The sequence below is a fragment of the Sorex araneus genome, chromosome 11, assembly GCF_027595985.1.
Source record: "Sorex araneus isolate mSorAra2 chromosome 11, mSorAra2.pri, whole genome shotgun sequence".
Taxonomy (NCBI): Eukaryota; Metazoa; Chordata; class Mammalia; order Eulipotyphla; family Soricidae; genus Sorex; species Sorex araneus.
The window spans coordinates 4,409,232-4,428,691 of NC_073312.1; the positions used below are offsets into that span (position 1 = coordinate 4,409,232).

General features: G+C 66.8%; 1 protein-coding gene across 3 annotated transcripts in view; it reads left to right on the top strand.

The window, feature by feature from the left end:
- CTBP2 (C-terminal binding protein 2) overlaps nucleotides 1–19,460 on the top strand; it is a 66,743-nt gene that overhangs the window by 34,998 nt on the left and 12,285 nt on the right. For all 3 annotated transcript variants that reach the window (XM_055118742.1, XM_055118740.1, XM_055118741.1), the window contains exon 3: nucleotides 19,252–19,407. In XM_055118742.1, coding sequence (XP_054974717.1) covers nucleotides 19,350–19,407 — 58 coding nt within the window. In that variant the 5' untranslated portion in view covers nucleotides 19,252–19,349. The remainder of the gene's footprint in view (nucleotides 1–19,251; nucleotides 19,408–19,460) is intronic.

Sequence of the window (19,460 nt, forward strand, 5' to 3'; positions counted from 1 at the left end):
TGGAGATTAATTATGCACGGAAGGGCCGGCGCGCTGGGGGCCCGTCCTGTCCCGAGCAGAGCCCCCCGCCCGGGGGCTGGCGGGCAGCGTCCCCACACCCAGTCCCGGGACTCCCCTCCAGCCCCGGCCCACGTCCACGAAGGTCTCTGTTCCCTGTAACTCAACACCTCCCGTGGCCGCGCCCCTCTTCCGTCCAGCGACTTTGTTCAGCTCAAAGGAGGCTTTTGTTGGCAGGGCAGGGTGGGACCTGCCCGAGTGAGCGCCGCGGGCACCGGGCAGCTGCGTTTCCTGGGGCGGGCGGGCGGCCGGTGCCCCCGGGAGGCCTCGCCCCTTTCCTTGGGCTGAGTCTGGCTCTGCCCAGCCCCGCACCTCTGTGGGCTCGGGCACGGTCAGGCCAGGGCAGGGGAGGGGGGGTGCCCAGGGCTGCCGGCCCCAGGCCCACCCCCGAGACTCTTCCTCAGTCCCCGCCCGGGAAGGCCGGAGGCTTGACGCTGTTTCTCCGGGTGCAGGAGCCCGCTGGGGGCCCGGGTCCTTACTCTGTGGCCTGGCTGGCCTTGGGGCCATGCCCGGGGGTGCCCAGTGGGGATTACCCACGCTGTGCTCGGGCCTCCTGCTTGTGCCCGGCCCCGACGAGGACACTCAGGCTTTTCATCCCACTGGGGGAAACTGGTTCCTGGCGTGGGGAAGGGTGGACCCTCCATGGTGGGGGGGGGGGGTCCCGCGCACGTTTCAGTCGACCTCCTCCTTCGGGCCACAGCCTTCGGTGCCCACTCTGCGCGTCCGAGGTGCTGCTCGAATCTCCAGGGGCCATGGCGGGGGCGGGGGGCGCCCGGCTGCAGTGGGGCCCGGGTTCTGGGCACTGACTGCGTGGGCACGGGCTCGAGCCGGCAGAAGGCGGCCCAGCGGGCTCCACGCCCCGTTTGGAGGGTTTGGAAGAATGTGAGGACGGGAGCACTCTGGGCCCAGGGGCTCGCTGCCAGCCCGCCACAGGGTGGGGGGCAGGACACACCGTCACCGGGGGTCCCGCGTGGGCGCCTGATGGGTGGGGTCCCGGGTTCCACCCCGTGCTAGTGGGGATCATGACCGAGGACGGCGGGGAGGGGAGCCAGCGTCCAGAGCCCCGTCCCCGGGGACCGGAGGACAGATGGCTGTGGATCAGCTCTGCCCGCGCCCGCCGCACCTGCCCTGGAGACCGGGAAGCTATTTCCTGCCTGTGTCCCTGCCGGTCCCAGGCCCCGCGGTTAAAACCCTCTGCCCCGGGCGCTCCTGCTCTCCCTAATTCAATTGGAGCGCGAGGCTGCTTCCTGATGACGGCGGAAGGCCGCGTCCTCTCGGTGCAGATCGATCCGTGCAGGATTCTCCGCGGGGGCCTGAGCCGCGGGGGTCCTCGTGGGGGGCTGTGTCCGGCATGCCTCCCTGCAGCTGCCTGTCCTCCTGCCTGGTGCGGGAGGGAGGTGGGGTCTGGCCGCCAAGGCCACAGCGGGTTGGATGGGCCGGAAGTGCCTGCAGCCGGGCCGTGACCTTGATCTGAGCCGGGTTCCTGGGCAGGCCCCGTGGGGCGCGGGGATTCCAGGCAACCCTTGGAGGACTGGGCTTGACCGAGCATGAGGCTGTCCTTCTGTGTCCTGGGGAGGCGGGGCCCCTGGTGGCCGTCCCCGGAGGCCCCAGAGTGGCCAGTGTGGATCTCCCGGTCAGCAGGCGGGCGCGGGCTGGCTCTGCAGACCTCTGGGCGGTGCACAGGAATCCCCACGGGCGGCTGGGGCGGTTCTGCCCGGGGCCCTGCGGGGTGTGTCCACTGAGGGGGGAGTGTTCCGGCCTGGCCCCTGCTGTGGGTGAGCTGAGGCCTGTTTCCCGCGAGCCCCCAGCTGGGGCCCTGCTCTGGCCAGTGACTCAGGGTGCCGGGGTCTGCCCTGGCACTGAGTGTGGCGGGGCGCACAGAGAGGGCGCGCACGGGCTGTATGGCCGAGCGGCTGGCACGGTCACTTGACACGAAAGGCCGTTAGAGCCGGGTCAGCGGGTCTGGACGCCGGCATTTTATGGCAAAGTCTGAAAATGCAGATTTGTAACAAGCAACGCTGATGAATTCCGACCGTTCGCGGTTCACACCGAGTCACGGCTGCGTGGCCGGGGCCGGGCCGGCTCTGATATTCCTCGAGATTCCGTTGCTGGCGTGATGGAATAGCACATTGCTTTTATTAGCAGTCCTGGCCGTAAAAGAAACACCTATCGGGGCCGGAGAATTTAGTAAAAAGTAGTCCTACTCGCCGACAATTTGGAGTCTGTAGTCCACTTCGTAAATTTCAAATGCTGCGTCTTGTTTAAAATGCACCGTCGCACCCCAGACCTCCGATCTCTGTTAAAAATATTCTATTTAAATGCAGATTTTGATGTGCAATCTAAGGAGGGTTTGGGAAGAAGAGAGCCCTGCATCAGTTAAACCAATTTGGGTTTCGTGTTTTACTTCCTTGTACCCTGTCTGTTCGTTCTCACCCTCTTTCTGAAAGAAGGATGAATTCTTGTGTGGAGGGAGGTTAAGGAGCACTTGGCAGTGGTCAGTGGCTACTCCTGGCTCAGTGCTTGGGACCTTTGCCGGGATATTTGGGGACCACAGGTGCCGGGAACCACACGGAATGGGCTGTCTGCGTGCATGGCGAGCGCGTGTCCTCCCTCTCTTGCTCCCCAAAGGGTCTTTTCTAAGCACACAGGTAAAGAACATGTTTAAAGTCACCCCAGGATAATGTCTTGGCATTCTCTTCATACATGGACACACACACACACACACACACACACACACACACACACCATTTACACACATGTGCGGTGTTTAAAGCGTATTTGTTGGGGCCTTTGGTTCTGGTTCTGGAGGCCGGTGGGTCCGCCTGTGACCGGGTCCTCCCGGCGCTGTGGGGCCTTCTCACCGCGTGGGCGTCTGACGTGATGTGGAGCTTCAGTTACCGAAGAAATGGATTTATAGCTTTTGACATTCTCCTCTTAGAATTAATTAGGGGCTAATCATTATAAATACCATTTTCTTTGGCTGTTGTCTCCGTTTAATAGGGCTGCCTGCACCCGGCACTTGTCAGTTTCAGACCGAGCATTGTGCTGTGGCTTTTATGGTCCGCCAGGAGAAAATGGAAGGAGATTCTTGATAATACGCTAATTGATCTGTTTGGGAATCTTGAGATCGGGACAGCATCTGCGCTTGCCGTAGTGCTCCGCAGAGGGCAGTCTGCGGGGGCCACGCGTGACGCACACAGGCCTGGCGGTGGGAGGGGGCCGGGAGCAGTTTGAGGGGAGCCCTGTCGGGCAGGGTGGGGGGTCGGGCTGGTTCTGGAAGCAGCCCCGATGGCCAGCTTTGCCCTCTCTGCCTGTCCTTGGCGGGGGCTTTGGCAGCTGACCACTTCATCTTCCTTACGGAGGGGGGCTGGGGGTGGCTTGCGAGAAGGGACGCGGGAGGGATGCATCTCTTCCTGAGCAGGGGGGTCCCAGCCTGCAGGGCTGCGCCTCAGAAGGCTGTGCAGGGTGCGGTGGGCGGGGCTCCGGGGCGCGGTGGGCGGGGCTGTGGTACGGTGGGTGGGGCGGTGGGCGGGACTCTGGGGCAGGGTGGGCAGGGCTGTGGCACGGTGGGCGGGGCTCCGGGGCGCGGTGGGCGGGGCTGTGGTGCGGTGGGCGGGGCCCCGGGGGTCAGAGGTGGGGGCCAGCAAGCAGGCCTTCTGGGCAGCGGGAGGTAGTGTTCGGGTGCTCCCGAATGGGTGTCTGAGCATGGGGGTCTCAGGCGCACGGCCCGGGCTGGGACACATTTTCCTGAGAAACGGAGCTGAGGGAGTTTTCTTGGCTCCTGGCAGAGGTGGGATTTGAACTGCTGCTGGCACTGACCGTGCCTGCCCAGCTCTCAGCCCTATTTTGATCTCCCGGGAAACCAAGCCGTGTCCAGGAGGCTCGGGGCCCCTTCCTGCCAGGCAGGGTCCGAGGGCGTGGGGCCGGAGGGCGCTGTGGGTCGGGCCAGGGGCCTGCGCTGCGTGCTCTCCTGGCGTCCACTTTCGCTTGGGGACCACGCCCGGCGGTGCTCAGGGCTTCCTTCACGATCTGTGCTCAGGAATCTCTCCTGGCAGTGCTCGTGGGCCATTCGGGATGCCGGGGCCCGAGCCCGGGTTGTCTGCATGCAGGGCAAACGCCCTCCCCGCTGGACAACCGCCCTGGCCCTCCCTGCCCCAGCAGCGGCTTTGGACAACGGTTTCGTACTTGCTCCCAGTTGACTCACACATGTACGCACGCAGTCACGCGTGGTCTCGGCTGCACGGTGCCCAGCACGGTCCCAGCCCCACCTGGGGGCTCCCTCGGGGTCTGGGAGCCCTCTGCCGTGATGGGGTCCAGGGGCTGGAGCGATAGTGCAGCAGCGGGGAGGGCGTTTGCCTTGAATGCGGCCGGCCCGGCTTCCGTTCCCAGCATCCCGTATGGTCCCCCGAGCACCGCCAGGAGTAGCTCCTGTGCATTGCCAGGTGTGACCCCCCCAAAAAATAGCAAAATAAAAGAAACCTGGAGTCGGGTACGAGGAAAGTGAGCGGGTGCAGGCCCCGTCTCCGTGCACACGGCCCGAGCAGGTGAGTCTGCGGCGACACCCTGGTTTGAGCACGTGAAGTCCCGAGTCAGCAGGCAGCGTACTACGATCTCATTAAATTTTCAGGCAAAAGCTGCAAAAATTAATTGGAGGCATGTAATAGTTTAGAATGTGAGCCGGCTTATGGTAATATAAATTACAGGGGGAGAAGACAGTTTTATATACTGAGAGAGAGAAAACTGGTTTACTTTAATGAGGAGAGATAGAAATGTAGAGCTATTTTTTCATTACAGATCCACGCTCAAGTGTTTGGACTTACTTGATGAATAGAGTTAATTCGCTGCTACAGTTCCAATAACTCATCGTGCACACTTTAATGACTTCTAGATAAAAACAGGATTGAAATGTTAATTTCTCTGAAGGAATTGGGGCACTCGTGTATGTCAGCCCCCCGGGTGGGGCCACTGGTTAATTCCACCAAACTAGTGACCGCTCCTGTCCTCTGGTCTCTCGCCGAGTGCGCCCCCTTCCGTTCCCTGAAGGGAAGTGACGGGATCTGGCGGGCCGGGGGTCTGGGGCCTCCGTCTGCCCTCGCCCCACATCCTGGACCCACCTATGTTGATTCTGGGTTTGTTCTCCTCGTTTCTCAGCTGGGCACTGAAGTCGTGGGTGACTTAGTCTCTGAAGTTTCCGTCTTCCGTGATGCAGGAATTTCTCTTTATTTTATTTTGTGTGTTTTGTTTGCTTTTCAACTTTCTGAGATTCGGGGTCTGACTCTCATGCTGGGCAGATTCTTCTCCCAGAAAAAAAGAAACAGAGAAAGTGGGGCCGAAGCGATAGTCCAGCAGGAAGGGCGCTTGGCTTGCGTGCAGCCAGCCCGGGTTCGATTCCCAGCATCACACATGGTCCCCCAGCCTGCCAGTAGCGACCCGGGTGTGGCCCAAACCACTCCCCCCCCCACCCACCCAAAATAAAAAGGTGAGCAGAAAATATTAACTTCTTTAAGAATTGGACTAATCATGGTGTTTGTGCTTAAGGGATACTCAGAATTTGATTTTTTCCCCTTTTTGGTCACACCTGCTGCTGTTCAGGCGTCATTCCTGGCTCTGCACTCAGGAATTGCTCCTGGCAGTGCTCGGGGGACCCTATGGGGTGCCGGGGCTCGAACCTGGGTCCGAGGTATGCACGGCAAACACCCTCCCTGCTGTTATTATCACTCGGTCCCTACTCAGAATTTCTTACTCCGATTTTCCAGTGATAAACTCGCAGACCTTTTCATTCTGTTTTTGAAGGGGGACGCCAGCATGGCGCGCGTCGACCGTGGGACGGCTGGGGCTGGCAGGGTGAGGGGTCACAGTAAAACACAGAAGACTAAAAGGGGGAAATCCCAGGCCCCCGCCCGTGGCCTGCCTCCGGGCGCACGTCCAGGGCTTTCTAGAAAGAACTGCTGGGGCCCAACAGACTCGTCACCCGTCACCTTCTCTCCCGACACGCCTGGCGGGGGCGGGGCCAGTGTCGTCGGAGCCAGCACGCTTCCTGTCACGGCACCGCCACGCCCTCGTGTCTGTCACCCCGCTGCTCCAGTCGGGGACAGCTCAGAACATCCCGTCCGTCCCGCGCCGCGGCGGGTGTGGCCCCGGGCCCGTCCCCTCCCCGCTCAGAGATCGAGGTTCCTGAGTTCAGTTATTTTCTGTGGTGCCGGCGGCTGAGATCTCGGGGACCAGGCGCCGGGGCTTCCTGTGCCGGTGGGGTGACACCCACGTCCCGAGGAGTCGGGTGTGTCCGGCCCCGCTCCCCGCCCGTCCGTCCGTCCGGCTCGGTGCCCTGCTGACCGCTTCAGAACACGGATTGGGACCGACGGGCCGGGGGTTCTGCCGACCTGCCCGGGGCCAGGAGTTCTCTGTCCAGGGCTATTGGGTCAGCGGAGCTGCCCGGCGGTGCCAGCGGGCGCCCTGGGGCTGGGCAGGGTTGGGAGACGGAGGGGCGGGACAGCGTCGGAGCCAACGTGTTTCCCGAGTGCAGTCTGACTGCTGGGGACCCACGGGCTCGTCCACGCCCAGGGGACACTGAGGTTGCCCGCGCCCCAGGGACACAGCACTGCCCGACCGTCCTTCCCCGGGGGGCTCCAGAACGTCTGTGGACAGGGTGGGCGGCCCTGGGCTCTGTCCCTCCCGGGGACCCGCTGCTCCCAGGCTGGGCCTGAGTGAGTGCCCGGGGCGGGCGGGAGGAGCCCCCGGCAGGGCTGCAGCTGCTCCGGGTGGCCTGGGACCTGGGATCACGTCACCCCAGCGCCCAGGCCTGAGCACGGGCGTCCCCAGCTCTGGCGCGGGAGGCAGGAGTTGCCTTGGCCCTGTGGCCGCCACCCCCATCCCAGCTGGGGCTGCAGAAACCCACCCTGCGAGGACACAAGTGCTGGGGTGGGGGGGGGGTGCCCGTCCGTCTGTGTTCATACATGTCTGCGTGTCTGCATGTGTGTGTGTGCATATATGACTGCATGTGTGTATGAGTGTCTGCATGGATGACTGTGTGTGTGCGTGTGTGTGTGCGCGCATGTCTTTGCATGGGTGACTCTGTGTGTGTGTGTGTGCGCGTGTCTGCATGGGTGACTGTGTGTGTCTGTGTGTGTGTGTTCACGCCTCTGTCTCGTGCGGGGGTTAGTAAGACGTCAGAAACCCCACCTACAGCCTGTTTAGATCAGATTCCCCCAAGTCTTTGGCTTCTGCCCACTTTCCAGTTAAAAGAGCAGTGCCCTGGCGTCCCCGGGACCCCCGCAGCAGACAGAAGGGCCCCCAGCCCCCCCTGCGGCCCCCGTCGGGCCTCACCCCTTCGGGGGAAACGGCGTTGGCCTTCGAGACAGTCTGCGCGCCCTTTGCCTTGTCAGCCCACCAGGCCCAGAGCACTGAGTGTCCATCAGTGACCAGTGGGGCTCCGGCCGCGGGTACCGCACTGGCTGATTCTTTCCACCTGCCTGGTGGGGTGTGCCCGGGCCCTCGGCTCCTCCGCCAGTGCTCCATAGGGAGGCCAGGGCTCGGCTCTCGTGTTAATAACAGAGCCGGCGAGGGGCACCCCGAGTTCTTCCCAGCACTCTCTGGCCTTTTAGAAAGTTCTTCCTCCTCGCTCTCGGGGGTCCGTGTGGGTGCCCCGCCCAGCTCGCCCCCAGGGACCCTCCGGTCCTCCGCTCTCGTGTTCTCTGTGTTGGCAGAAGAGCTGCGTGCTCTGAGCCTCAGTTTCCCCCTTATAAAGAGGGGTCCCTGGGGGTCCAGCCCCTGGATGGGTCACCGTCCCCGAGCTGAGACCAAGTCTCGGGGCTGCCCGAGGCTGAGCAGCCCAGGCCCCGGTCGTGAGGCAGACGGGGGACAGTGGGCAGGTGTTGGAGCCCTGGTAGTTGGCAGGGGTGGGGCCTCTGCGGGAGCGGGTGAGGGAGCTGGCCGCTGGCCCTGAGAGCCTGGAGGCCGGGATACCCTCTGAGGGGCTTCCCCAGGCCCCACGGCCAGGCCAGCGCCTCCCTCTGGAAGGGCACGCTGGGTGGGGTTCCTGCAGCCGTGTAGGAGCTCTGCCGGGGGGCAAGCCCTGAGCACTGCCGGGTGGGCCCCAACGCAGAAGTTCCTGATGACCAAAGTCCCCACGCAGTGGCCACGAGGCCCTTTCAGAGTCCGCCGTCCTCCTGCTCCCGCTGGCCGTCGCCCGCTGTGACGAGCTTCGGGACGGTGCCAAGTCCCCGTGCTGGCTCGGTCCTGCCCCCGCGGAGTTTCCCGCCCCCCCATGGCGGGGCTTGTGGTTCCTTTTCTCCAAGTGCCCGTTTGAGCACCGCCAGGCGGGGGCCTCGGGTGCCAAGTGTCCCTAGAACGCCCGATTAGGCTCCCGGACCCGGGGTGGGGGGCGGGCAGGGTCCCTCTCCTCGGTGAGAAGCTGCAGCCCGGCTTCTTGGGCCAGCGGTGCCGCCCGGAGTCGACCTCTGGGGCCGTGAGTGCCCCGGGCCGGGCCATTCCAGATGGGCCCAGCTAAGGTTCCTCGGCTCGATAAATAATTCACGGCCTCAGCTGCCTCAGGCCGGCGTCTCTCCCGTGGACACGCGTCCTGCCGCGTCCGGCCCGGCGGCCCCAGGACCTCTCCCAGGTCCGTCTCTCGGGGGTCCGGGGTGAGGGGACCCGGGTCCCCAGTGCTGAGTGTGGCTCGCAGTGAAGAGGCCGCCCCGCCCCTATCCCCGTCCCCAGGGAGCTGCCGGGTGCCAGCGGGGCCCCGCGCGTCCCTGCCTGCGGCTTGGCCCTCGTGCCTGGGAGTTCTGTTGAAGTGTGATTTATCTGCGCCGGAAAATCTCGGCCCTTGGAGAAGTTAAGCAGAATATAAAACGCCTTCGTGGTTGTTAAATTTACACTGTGTTCCCGTGATGTGTGCGCTCGAGTAAGCTGTGATATTAAATGCATAAATACACGCGGAGTTAACTTGGAGGAGCGCTGTATTTGACAGGATCCGTCAGGCGCTCAGGTGGACGGTGCAGGAAGCACCTCGCGAGGACTGCCGGGCGCCTCCCGTGGGGACAGGCCGTGTGGACGCTCGGGAGAGTCACTGTTGCCTGGGGCCCGAGACCTGCCCGCCCGCACACTGGATGCCGCGGCCCTGAGACCTTCTTGCCATGTGTCGCTGCTGGCCGTAGCATGACCAGCCCCTGTTGGCCCGTGCTCACCCAGCCCCAGCGGGGAGTGCTGGGTCCAGAGGGGTCCCAGAGGACAGGGGCCTCCGGTGGGTGTTCCACAGTGCTCCCGCCCCCCCCCCCCCCCACGGGGCCTAGCGTCCCCCGAGCTGCAGCGTTGGTGCTTCTGGGCTTCTGGCCAGCCAGGGGGTCAGGGGTGATATTCTCGGCCCGAGAGGAGTGTCGTCCTGCACTGGGAGCTTGGAGGCCCTCGCTCGGACCCCCACACCCCCGGGGCTGTGATGGGGCAGTGGCCAGGGGCTGACGCTTCCTGTGCAGTCGCCCCAATGCCCCCAGTTTGGTGGGGTCCTGCCCTGCCCGGTCAGAGCACTCCAGGGGGTTCCCCGTACCCGGTGGGGGTGGCCAGGGTCGGGGAGCTGCAGATGGTGTCACCCAGCTGCCTCCTGGGAGCCGCCACGCTCCCCAGCGAGCCCCCCTGCAGGCGTGGATGCTGAAGGGGCGAGGGTGTTCCCGGCCTGGGTGGGTCCTCCCTTCCCGGGGCCCCCCGTCCCGGCATCCCGCTCACACCCGAGAACATGGCCCACCTCAGCTCCTGACGTCACGGCACACGCGCCCCCGCTTGGGGCCTTTCTCAGCTGGTGCCTGTGAACCTGCACCGTGCCCGGCGTCGGTGAGCCAGGCCTCGTTCCTCGGACGGCCGCGGTCGGCCTGCCCCGGACTGTGGGTCCCCACAGCCGCGCCCTTCCGCCGCCAGAGCTGACCTGGCCCCCGCCGGAAGTAAAAGTTTGGGTGACATCACTGCGGGGTTATTTCTTGTTATTGTGACGCGTGGGGCAGCAGGAAGAGCGAGACGGACGGTTCTTGGCAGGGGACGGCGGGAGGGAGGGACGCCGGGAGGCTCGGGAAGGGGGAAGGGACCCCACCTCGGCCCTGGCCAGGGGGGCCGGCGGAGACGTTTGCACTCTGAGTTTGGTGCTCTTTGGTGCAGAGCAGAGTTGGGGGCCTGCGCCCCAAGGAGCTTTCTAGAACTGGAGGTGCTGAGTCGTCATCCTCAGGGAGGGTGGCTGCGCTGGCCAGTCCGGAGTGGGCAGGGTCATCCCCGGGGCCTGCCGGGTCCCTGGAGGGCCCGTCCCGTGCTGGCCGAGGGTCCCTGTTGCTGCCCCAGCGTGCGAGCCCGGTTACCGTCTCGCCGACACGTGTCCCGTCATCCTTCACGTGGGGTCCGGCCCGTGGGCAGCTCTGGAATATTGTGGGGGCAGCACACTTGCCCACCCACCTTGGCACCCCCAGGCACTGAGCCCGCGGGCGTGGCCCCTCCGTGGACGGGACCGAGTGTAGGGTCCAACCCCGACACCCGCGTCCCCTGGCCCTCCAGCACTTCCTGTCGGTTCCGGGCCGGCCCTGGGGGGGGGCGGCTGGCAGGGGCCGTGTTGGCTGTTTTCTTGGCCATGCTGTGGTCTCGGTCATGCGCAGGGTACGGGGATGGCAGCTGGGACCCCCTCGGGGCTGTGAGGGCGGGCGCCCCCAGGTCGTGACTCCCCGCGGACAGCCGGCCCGGGGCCGCAGGGCCCCCCCCCCCCTGTGCTCCTCGCTCGGCCGTGCTGGCCACACACGCCGCCTGCTGGTGCCGTGGCTCCTTATTTGGCCTCTCCTGGTTGCGCCCAGGGATCGAGCCTGGTCAGCCTGACGCACAGCGAGCCCCTGCTTGGTTCTCACAGCCTCAGACTTGTTTCCTAGAACTTTTGGGGGTGGGACACACGTGGTGGGGCCGGGGACCGGACCCTGGCCCTGTGGCTGTCGTGCTCCAGAGCAGCCTGATCGAGTAGGGCTCAGACGCATGTGCGCACACGCCTCACACACACATGTCCACACACACAGCTCGCGTCCACACGTCGACACATAACACGTCATCTGCACACACACACACACAGCTCATATGCACACATGCACGCATGCACACACACACACACAGAGCTTGCATGCACACACACACACACACACACACACACACCGTGCAGTTACACACCTGGGACAGAGCGGGGTGGCATCCCAACGCAGAGGGCGCCTGCTCCTACACAGCCGCGCTCGAACCCCAGCCCCCCTAACCGCCCTAGGAGTGACCCCGGAGCGAGCTCTGAGCACGGCCAGGCGCACCCCACCTCGCACCCCGCACCTGCTGGCCTGGACGCCCACACTTCTCCACCACAGTGCTCGGGGCAGGCGCTGTGCTCCCGGCAGGTCTGGGTGGGCAGGTGCTCGCTGGAGCTCTGGGGCCCGACCCCGTGACCCGCCCTCAGGGGCCTGGCGCCCACTCGCACCTCGGGGGCCCGGGGTGCAGGTCTTGGGGCTGGTTTAGCCCCTGACGGTCGGTCACTGGGAACAGCGGACCCTGCGCCTTGGGCTTCGCTCGGGTTCAGCCTGGCTGTGGGTTCGGGTGACGGCGGGTCCTCGAGTGCCGCTGCCCGGGCTTGGCTCTGGGGCTGTGCCCTGCCCCCAGCTAGGTTAATTTCCTGTTCCTCTTCCTCGGGACCACCCCCCGCCTGGGCCCCTGGGCTGAGCGGGAGCCCCGCGCCCCCGCCCCGCCCCGGCCGCCGGGCGAGCAGAAATCCTTTCTCTGGGGGGTTTCCTTTGGTCGGCTTCGTGGGGCACCCCAGCAATGCCCGGGGGTGACTGTGCCCAGGAGTCGTTCTTGCTGGCGCTCAGGCACCGCGTGGGGGGTGGGGCTCCCACCTGGGTGCGAGGTGAGCATCTGGCGGAGAGGAGAAGTTGGGCCACGCCTGGCAGCCCGGGCAGGGGTCACTCCTGGCAGTTCCTGGGAGCCCCCAAGGTCTCCGTCCCTGCACCCATCTGTTCTCAGTCGGGGGGCGGGGGCGGGGGGCCTCCACATGCCAAGCATGCGCCCGAGCGCCTGCCGCTGACCGCAGGCCTTGGGTTCGAGAACAGCCTGTGTCCGCCCGAGGAAGGTCAAAGGTCGGCCTTCCGGGCTGCCTTGGAAACTTCTCTTCCCCATCCGGGCCAGCTTCCTGCTCTGGGGGCAGGACAGACCCCGGCGGCCGTGTCCTCGCTCAGGAATTCGTGCTGGAAAGCGAAGTCGCCGGCCCGGAACCGCGCGGGGCCTGCTGGCGGGAGGGGCCACTCCATGTGGGCTGGTCACCCGCCCGGGCTCCTGCTGGCGGGAACCGGCTCCTGCCCAGCGGGCCATGGCCAGGCGGGGCCCCCTGGGCCCAGCTTCCTGCTGACCCTCGCGGCCCTTCGTTGGGGCCCAGGCTGGGGCGAGACCCCCCCCCCCCGAGGAAGTTTCTCAGCCCGGAAGCAGTCCGAGAGGCCAGAGGGGGCATCATTGCGGTCAGCGGCGTCCGAGGCTGACCCCTCAGTCCCGGGCCCTGCGCACGGGGGCCTGTCACGGTTCCTGCATACGTGCCCTCGGGGCCTGGTCGCAGGACATGTCGGAGCGTTTCTGAGGCGTGGGCGGGCAGGGGCCGGGCCCCGGGCTCTGTGGGTGCTGGTCAGTGCTTTCTGGGTGACGCGGAGAGGGCCCGGGGCAGGGGCCCTGCTGCCCTGGTGACCCCTGACCACTCCAGGGTTGCGGGAAGGCCCCGCCCCTTTCTCGTGATGGACGGTGCACCCCGCACTGGCCTTCCTGCCGTCGGGGGGGTGGGGAGCAGCTGGCCCCAGGCCTGGGTGGGGACAGCCAGCCCACGGCACTGGCCTGTGTGCCCTGCACCCCTACACGCAGGGGGCGCCCGAGGCCTCGAGGACCGTCCCAGTGTGTGGCCCTGGTGTCCCCGGCCAGCCCACAGATGGCCTCAGCCCCGCCCGTGGCCCCTCCCTCCTGCGGGCCCGCTCCGGGCCAGCCCGAGCCCAGGGGAGGCGCGGCCCTACCAGCTGGGCAGGAACCGGGCTCCACAATGCCCGGGCGGGGCGTGGGCTTGATTTCCCCCTCCAGATGGCCACCCTGCCCCCCCCCCCCCCCCCCGCGCTGCTGGGGTGAGTGGGGTCGGGCCCAGCCCCCGCCTCCGGGCCGTGCTCTCCGTCCACGCTGAGCCACCGTCCCTTCGCTCCAGGCGGCCCAGCCTGTCCTCGAGGGCTCCGGTTTTGGAGGCGGCCCAGGGTCCCCGTGGACAGCGGCCCCCGTCAGCTTTCTGCCCCCGAGGGTTGGCCGTGTCGTTGGTCGGCTCGTGCACCGTGAGAGTGCCTGTGGGGGTCACTCTCTGCCCCTGTGTCGGTTTGGGCTGACCAGGCGTCCGTCCAGCTTTTGGGAAGGTGTTTCTGCCCTGGGACATGGGGGTTGGGCAGAGCCCCCCTCCCCCCCCCACCGCTAGGGATTTGTTGGGGTCTTGGTGATGGTCTGGGGGCACGACGGGGGGGGGGGGGGGACGGGGGCGGGGTCTTGGTTTCAGCCGCCCTCCCCAGATAATCATCGAGAATATTCTTAGTCCAGGGAGGGGGGAGCTGGGGCCAGGGAGAAGCTGAGAACAAAACCAGCTTTGAGGGAAGTCGGCGAACCAGAAAGGTGGCATTCCTGCCCCTCCCGCGACCTTGGCCGCGCCCCCCTGCGAGCCCAGGAAAGGGGGAGCCTCGGCCTGTCACGTGTTTCGGGGGTGTCTGGCCGCCCTTGGTGGGCTCCTCCTCCCTCGCACAGCGCCCGAGGGGCTTCCGACTGGATGAGCCCCTGCTGGTCTGCGGGGTGGGGGGGCCCTGCCCCCCAGGGTCCACTTCCCGTGTCTCGTGTGCAAACCCCAGCAGCTATTTCTAAGTTCTGGAAATGCAGAAGCCATGCTTTTTCTTTTGTGCGTTTTGAACAGCCGGGTGTCCGGTGGCTGGGGGGTGGGGGGCACGCCCAGGGGGCCGGCTGGGATGCCGGAGATGGAACCGGGCCGGCCGCGTGCGGCAGGGGCCCTCCCTGGGTTTCTGTAGGACGGCGAAGGCTCGAGATCCAACCACAGCCGACTCTGAAGGTGCTGGGGGAGAGTTTGTGCTGTCCGGGGGTTGGGGGGGAGCACCGCGGCCCGAGCCCCGTGCTCGGGACTTCGCCCTTCAGGACCCGCCCGAGTCTGGGTCGGGCGCAGCTTTGGAACTTTGCTCCCCTGGGCGGCCAGTCCAGTGCGGGCACCCAAGCCCGGCTGTGTTCTGACGCCTGTCCCCTTGCAGGCAGCCCTGGGCACGCCCAGGACGCAGACTCTTGCAGCTGGGGGGGGTCCACAGCCCCTCAGGCCCCCAAGTGTCTGCAGAGCTGGGGCGCGGCCCCTTTCCTGCCCAGCTGGCACCCCGGGAACACAGTGCCCCTGCCCACCCGGTGCCCACCTGCAGCTTTCCCAGGCCAGTGCCACCAGGGGGCGCAGTTTCCCCGGATTCCTGTCAGCGGCCGGAAGGACTCGCCCGTCCCCCCTGCCGGGGCCTGTCCCCGCCTGTTCCCGGGGCCTGGCTGTGGCCTCCAGGGATCAGGAGAGCGGGCACCCCCACAGCCCGGGAAACGTTCCTGAACCAGGAGAAGCTGCTCGTGTCAGGCTGCAGGTCAGCCTCCCTGCCCTGGTCACCCGAGGGACACGCAGCTGTCCCGTCTGATGCCCGCCTCTCGGGCACAGCAGGGCCTGCGCCTGGCTCAGACGGTCAGTTCTCAGCCCACACTGCCGGCTGCACACAGACGCGCGCGCGCACACACACACGGATACACACGCGCACACACACAATTACCAGGCACAGCAATAAACTCTGCTCACACACACACACAATGCATACCCCCCCACACACAGGCACAGACATACCCACAGTCTCTCACACACACACACACACACACATACACACAATGCACACCCACACACACATGCACAAAGACACAGACACATAGATCACACACATAAACACACACACAGGCACAGACATATCCTCAGTCTTTCTCTCTCTCTCTCTCTCACACACACACACACACACACACGAGAGGGGACTGGCCTTGGGAGCCGGCCATATGCCTGTGTTCCGCTCCTTTCCGGGACCTGGTTGGCCTTTGCCGGGGGGGGGGGGGGGCGGGTGGGGTGCCAGCACCCGCTTCCCACGCTGTCCCCACACGTGCCCTGCACGGCCCCCCTGGCCCCTGCCCAGGTGAGAACGGCTGCTGTGCCCGCTTCACCCCCTGCCACCACGGCACGGCGGGCACCCCCTTGGCGTGTCAGGGACGGGGCGGGTCAGGACCCAGTGCCCATCCCCCCCGCCTGCCGTCTGATCGCCCCGGGTCGCCCGGCCGTGGGTGCTCTCCGTGGCTCTGGCACGGTGCGGTGGGCACCTGGGGAGAATGGAAACCATCGGGTTCCCTCCCGCGCGGCCTGAGAAGACGCTGCCCGCTCTCCCGGCCGGGGGCGGTGCCGCCTCGGGCCCCACCAGGCCTGTCTGCGCCCAGGAAGTCCCCCAGCTGCCACCACGAGCAGGCTGGGCCCCTCACGAGGCTCCCGGCGCGGGCGTGAGTGGGCAGGCTGCCCGGCTCGGTTTCCTGGACGGGCGGCGAGGTGGGGGGCGGGGCGGGCCACGCCCTGACCCTGGCTGGGCCGAGTCCCGGAGCACACTTCCTGCTCCCCCCCCCCCCCCGGGACCCCCGCTTGCCCCAGCACAGCCACAGCGGGCGCCCGAGCCCAGGGTAGCCCCTGCACGCATCTGCGGGGACGAACAAAGCCGACGGCGGTGCAGTTAGCGCGGGGTGTGGGCGGGAGTGGCTGGGGGGCTCGGCGTCCCCTGGGCCAGGCCGAGCCATGTGGTCCTCCCCGGGAGCGCGGGGCGGTGCTCCCGCTTCCTGCCGACCTTTCGACACCAGCAGATGGTTTTCCTTAGAAGAGCCGGGCCCGTCCGCCCGACCCCCTCCGCCCCGAGGGGGCTGCTTCTGGGAGCCCAGTTAACCCTCTCTGGGTTAGGGGAGCCGGGGGGGGGGGGGCTTCACGGCTCTGTGTGTACACATGTGTTGCCACGCATGCATGCATGTGGCTTACATGTGCTGACAGCGCATGTGGCTCTGCGTGTGACCGCGCATGGTGTGCACGTGCTCCACGTGTGTGCCTGTGTGTGGGAGCGCGTGGGGTCGGGCTGGTGTCGGGGGTGACTGGGCCAGGCCTGCTCCCCCTCAGGGAGAATCTCGGGCCGGTTGGTCGGGGAAGGCCCGGGGCTGGCTCTGCCTCTGCCCGGGGGAGCCCGGGGCTGGCCGTGCCCCCTCGGGGCCTCCGCTGGCTCCTGGGGGGTGGGGTGAGGAGGCTGCAGCGGGACTGGGGGGTTGAGACCGTCCGTCCAGCCCTCGCACTCAGAAGGGACAAAGAGCCCAGCAGGCCAGCGCTCACTGGAACCGCTTCACGGCTGCCCACCGCCCACACCCAGCCCCGCCCTGGGCTGCCCCTCTGTCACCCCGGGCCCTGCCAGGCCAAAGCGAGTCCCACTCCCTGTGGTTTGGGTGAGGAGGGGCGGAGGGAGCTGTCCTGGGAGGCTGCCTGGAGGAGGTGGGCGGGAGAGGGGGAGGGTGGTCCACAGACCAGACCCTCCTGCCCCCTGGCCTGGAGCAGAGGGTTGATGGGCTGGGCTTGAAGATGCTTCTGGGACGGTGGTAGGAAAGACAGGTGGACCTGGAGCTGGCTGGGGGCCGGGCACGTACCTGGCCTGCGTGGGGCCTGGGTTCGATCCCCAGTACCGTCAGGGCCCCCAGAGAAAGACGTCAGCAGCCTGGAGGCAGAGGCTGGAGAGGGAGAACTGCCGGCCAGGCTGGCTCAGCCACACCCGGGCGCCTCCCCGCCCCCCTGCAGCAGGACAGCTGCACGCCCCCCCACCCCTGCTGGGCCCCTCCGGCCTGGCGGTGGCCCCAGTCTGGGGCCCGCACCAGACTCTGGCCCCCTGCGCTCCCGTTGCCGGGAGCCCGCCGCCCTCTGCTGGCCAGTCGGCCCTATTGCAGGCTGCTGGGCCGCTCAGGGTGGCCCCCCGCAGTGTCCATCATGGTGGTCTGCTGGCCGTCGGCTCCCCCACCCGGCTGGTCGCTGTATAAAGCCAGACAGGATCCCTGCGCTGAGAGGAAGCCCCGTGGCAGGGGGGTCAGTGGCCATCGGCCACCCAGGGGCAGAGCGTGGTCCCCCGGCCCCTGGGAGAAGCCCGTGACGTCGGGTCCGGGGTCTCTGTGGGGAAGCGCTGGTCCAGCCTGGTCAGGGGCCTCTCTGTGCCCGTCCACCAAGTCTCGCCCACGGGTCTGAGTGGTCACTGAGGAGCCTTCCAGGAAGGGGAGCGAGAGGCAGGCTCGTGTCCGGCCCCGGTGCAGCACCCCGGGAGGCGGTGACGGGGGGGGGGTGGGGGTCTCCCTTCCCTGCTGGGCACCCAGGGGCGGCCCCAGCTCTGACGCTCAGTGGAAGTCAGTGGTGGTCATCCTTCCCTTTGTACTCATGGGAATAGTCGTGCTGACTTTTTATTTTTGTTTTCGTTTTTGGGTCACACCTGGCAGTGCACATGGGTCACTCCTGGCTCTGCACTCAGGAACCACCCCTGGTGGTGCTCAGGGGACCATATGGGATGCTGGGATTTGAACCTGGGTCGTCCGAGTGCAAGGCAAACGCCCTCCCTGCTGTGCTATCACTCCAGCCCCCTCGTGCTGCCGTTTTGTTGAGATGCACGTTTAAAGCATGTCGTGAGTTAATTGCTCTAAAAAAGAAACGTGAGAAAGTTGTTTGCCTGGAGCGTCTCGGCCGAGGGAGCTGCTGGCCCTGGCGCTGGCCGCAGTGGGGACCTGCCTGTCCCTGGAGGCTTTCACCAGGGGCTTCGCGGAGCCTCTGGCCACCGGGGACACGGGGACACACGCGTCCCCACAGACCGGGCCCCCTGAACCCGGCCACGGCCCCCCACGCTTCCCTCATGCCCGCCTGTGGCTTTCATTGTCGGCGACCGTGTGTTTGCAGGGGTGTGCGGAGGGGCCCGGGTGGGTGCCAGGGCCCCTGCCAGGAGGAAGAGGCGGTGTTAATTAAGTCCGCAAAGGCCCGCGCCCCTGGACGCCGGCAAACGTCAGGGAGCCCCGTCAGCAGTGCGTGAGCACACGGCGCTGCGGCCCGCGGGAGGCGGGGTCCTCGGGGGTCTTCTGGGAAGGCTGGCAGGGTGTTAGGGTGGGAGCACCCGTTTCTCGTCTCAAGACGCCTCACAGATATTTGAAGGGACGCGTGAACCCGGCCGCCCCCACACCCTGGATTTGGGCGGTCGGAGTTGGGGGACCCCTTGAGCTGTCCCGGGGCCACCCCAAGTCTCAGCCTTCGTCTGACCGAATGGGCGACCCCCTCCCCACGTGGGAATTTAAACCCTGGCCTGGCACCGTCAGCCTCTGTCCACCTGCCGGGGGCTGGGCGGCCTTGTGGGGGGCCTTCCCGGTGTTGCTGCAGGGGGCCGGGCGGGACCCCCGGAAGCACACTGCAGGCCAGGGGCACCTGTCCCTCTTGGGGGCTTACCATAGGGCCCCTTGCCGTGCTGTTCCCAAGGGGCGGTGTGGCCTGGTGGTCTGCTCTCCCCTGCAGGGCCTCTCTGGGGGTCCGGCCGGACTCTGGCTGCTCCTGGGTCTCGGCCCGTCCCCCCGTAGGCGTCACGGGTCTCCGTGCCCCCCGGCCCAGCCCTCCGGCTCTAAAATACCCATCAGGGCTATCAGTGTCCTGCTGGGAGGCGGCCGGCCTGAGAGATGGGGCCCAGCAGCCTCGGGCCCTGCTGAAGGCCGCCGTCGTGTGCTGGCGGGGGGTCCTGGGGCCTCTCCTGTGGGGACACAGCCAGTGGCCACTGTCCGTTGTCCTGGAGGGGAGCCGACAGCTCGGATGCGGAGGGTGAATGGGAACGTGGCTGACCCCGGTGACGGCCCGGCCCGCTGCTGGCCGGGGGGCGGGGGGACTTGCTCAGAACCGCGGGGCTGGGGCTGCCTCCAGCTCCCGCTGCCCCGGGTCAGTGACCCTCCGGCGGCGCCCGTGGGGGCTCGTGTCTGACGGGCCCTCGGTCCCCGGGTGGGTCCCCGGGTGGGTCCCGGGGTCCCGGGCCCGAGACTCAGGCTCTTCTCTCCCTCCAGGCTTCACAGTGGCGGAATGCGCGCAGCCCCCCAGTCCCCCTGAGCCCGCGGACGACGCCCTTGCCCGGGAGTCCGGGAGTCGCCGAGCGCGGGGGAGGATGGCCCTGGTGGACAAACACAAGGTCAAGCGGCAGCGGCTGGACAGGATCTGTGAAGGTGAGCGCCCCGTGCCTGCCCGCCCTCGCCGGACACGGGCTTAGGGTGTCCTG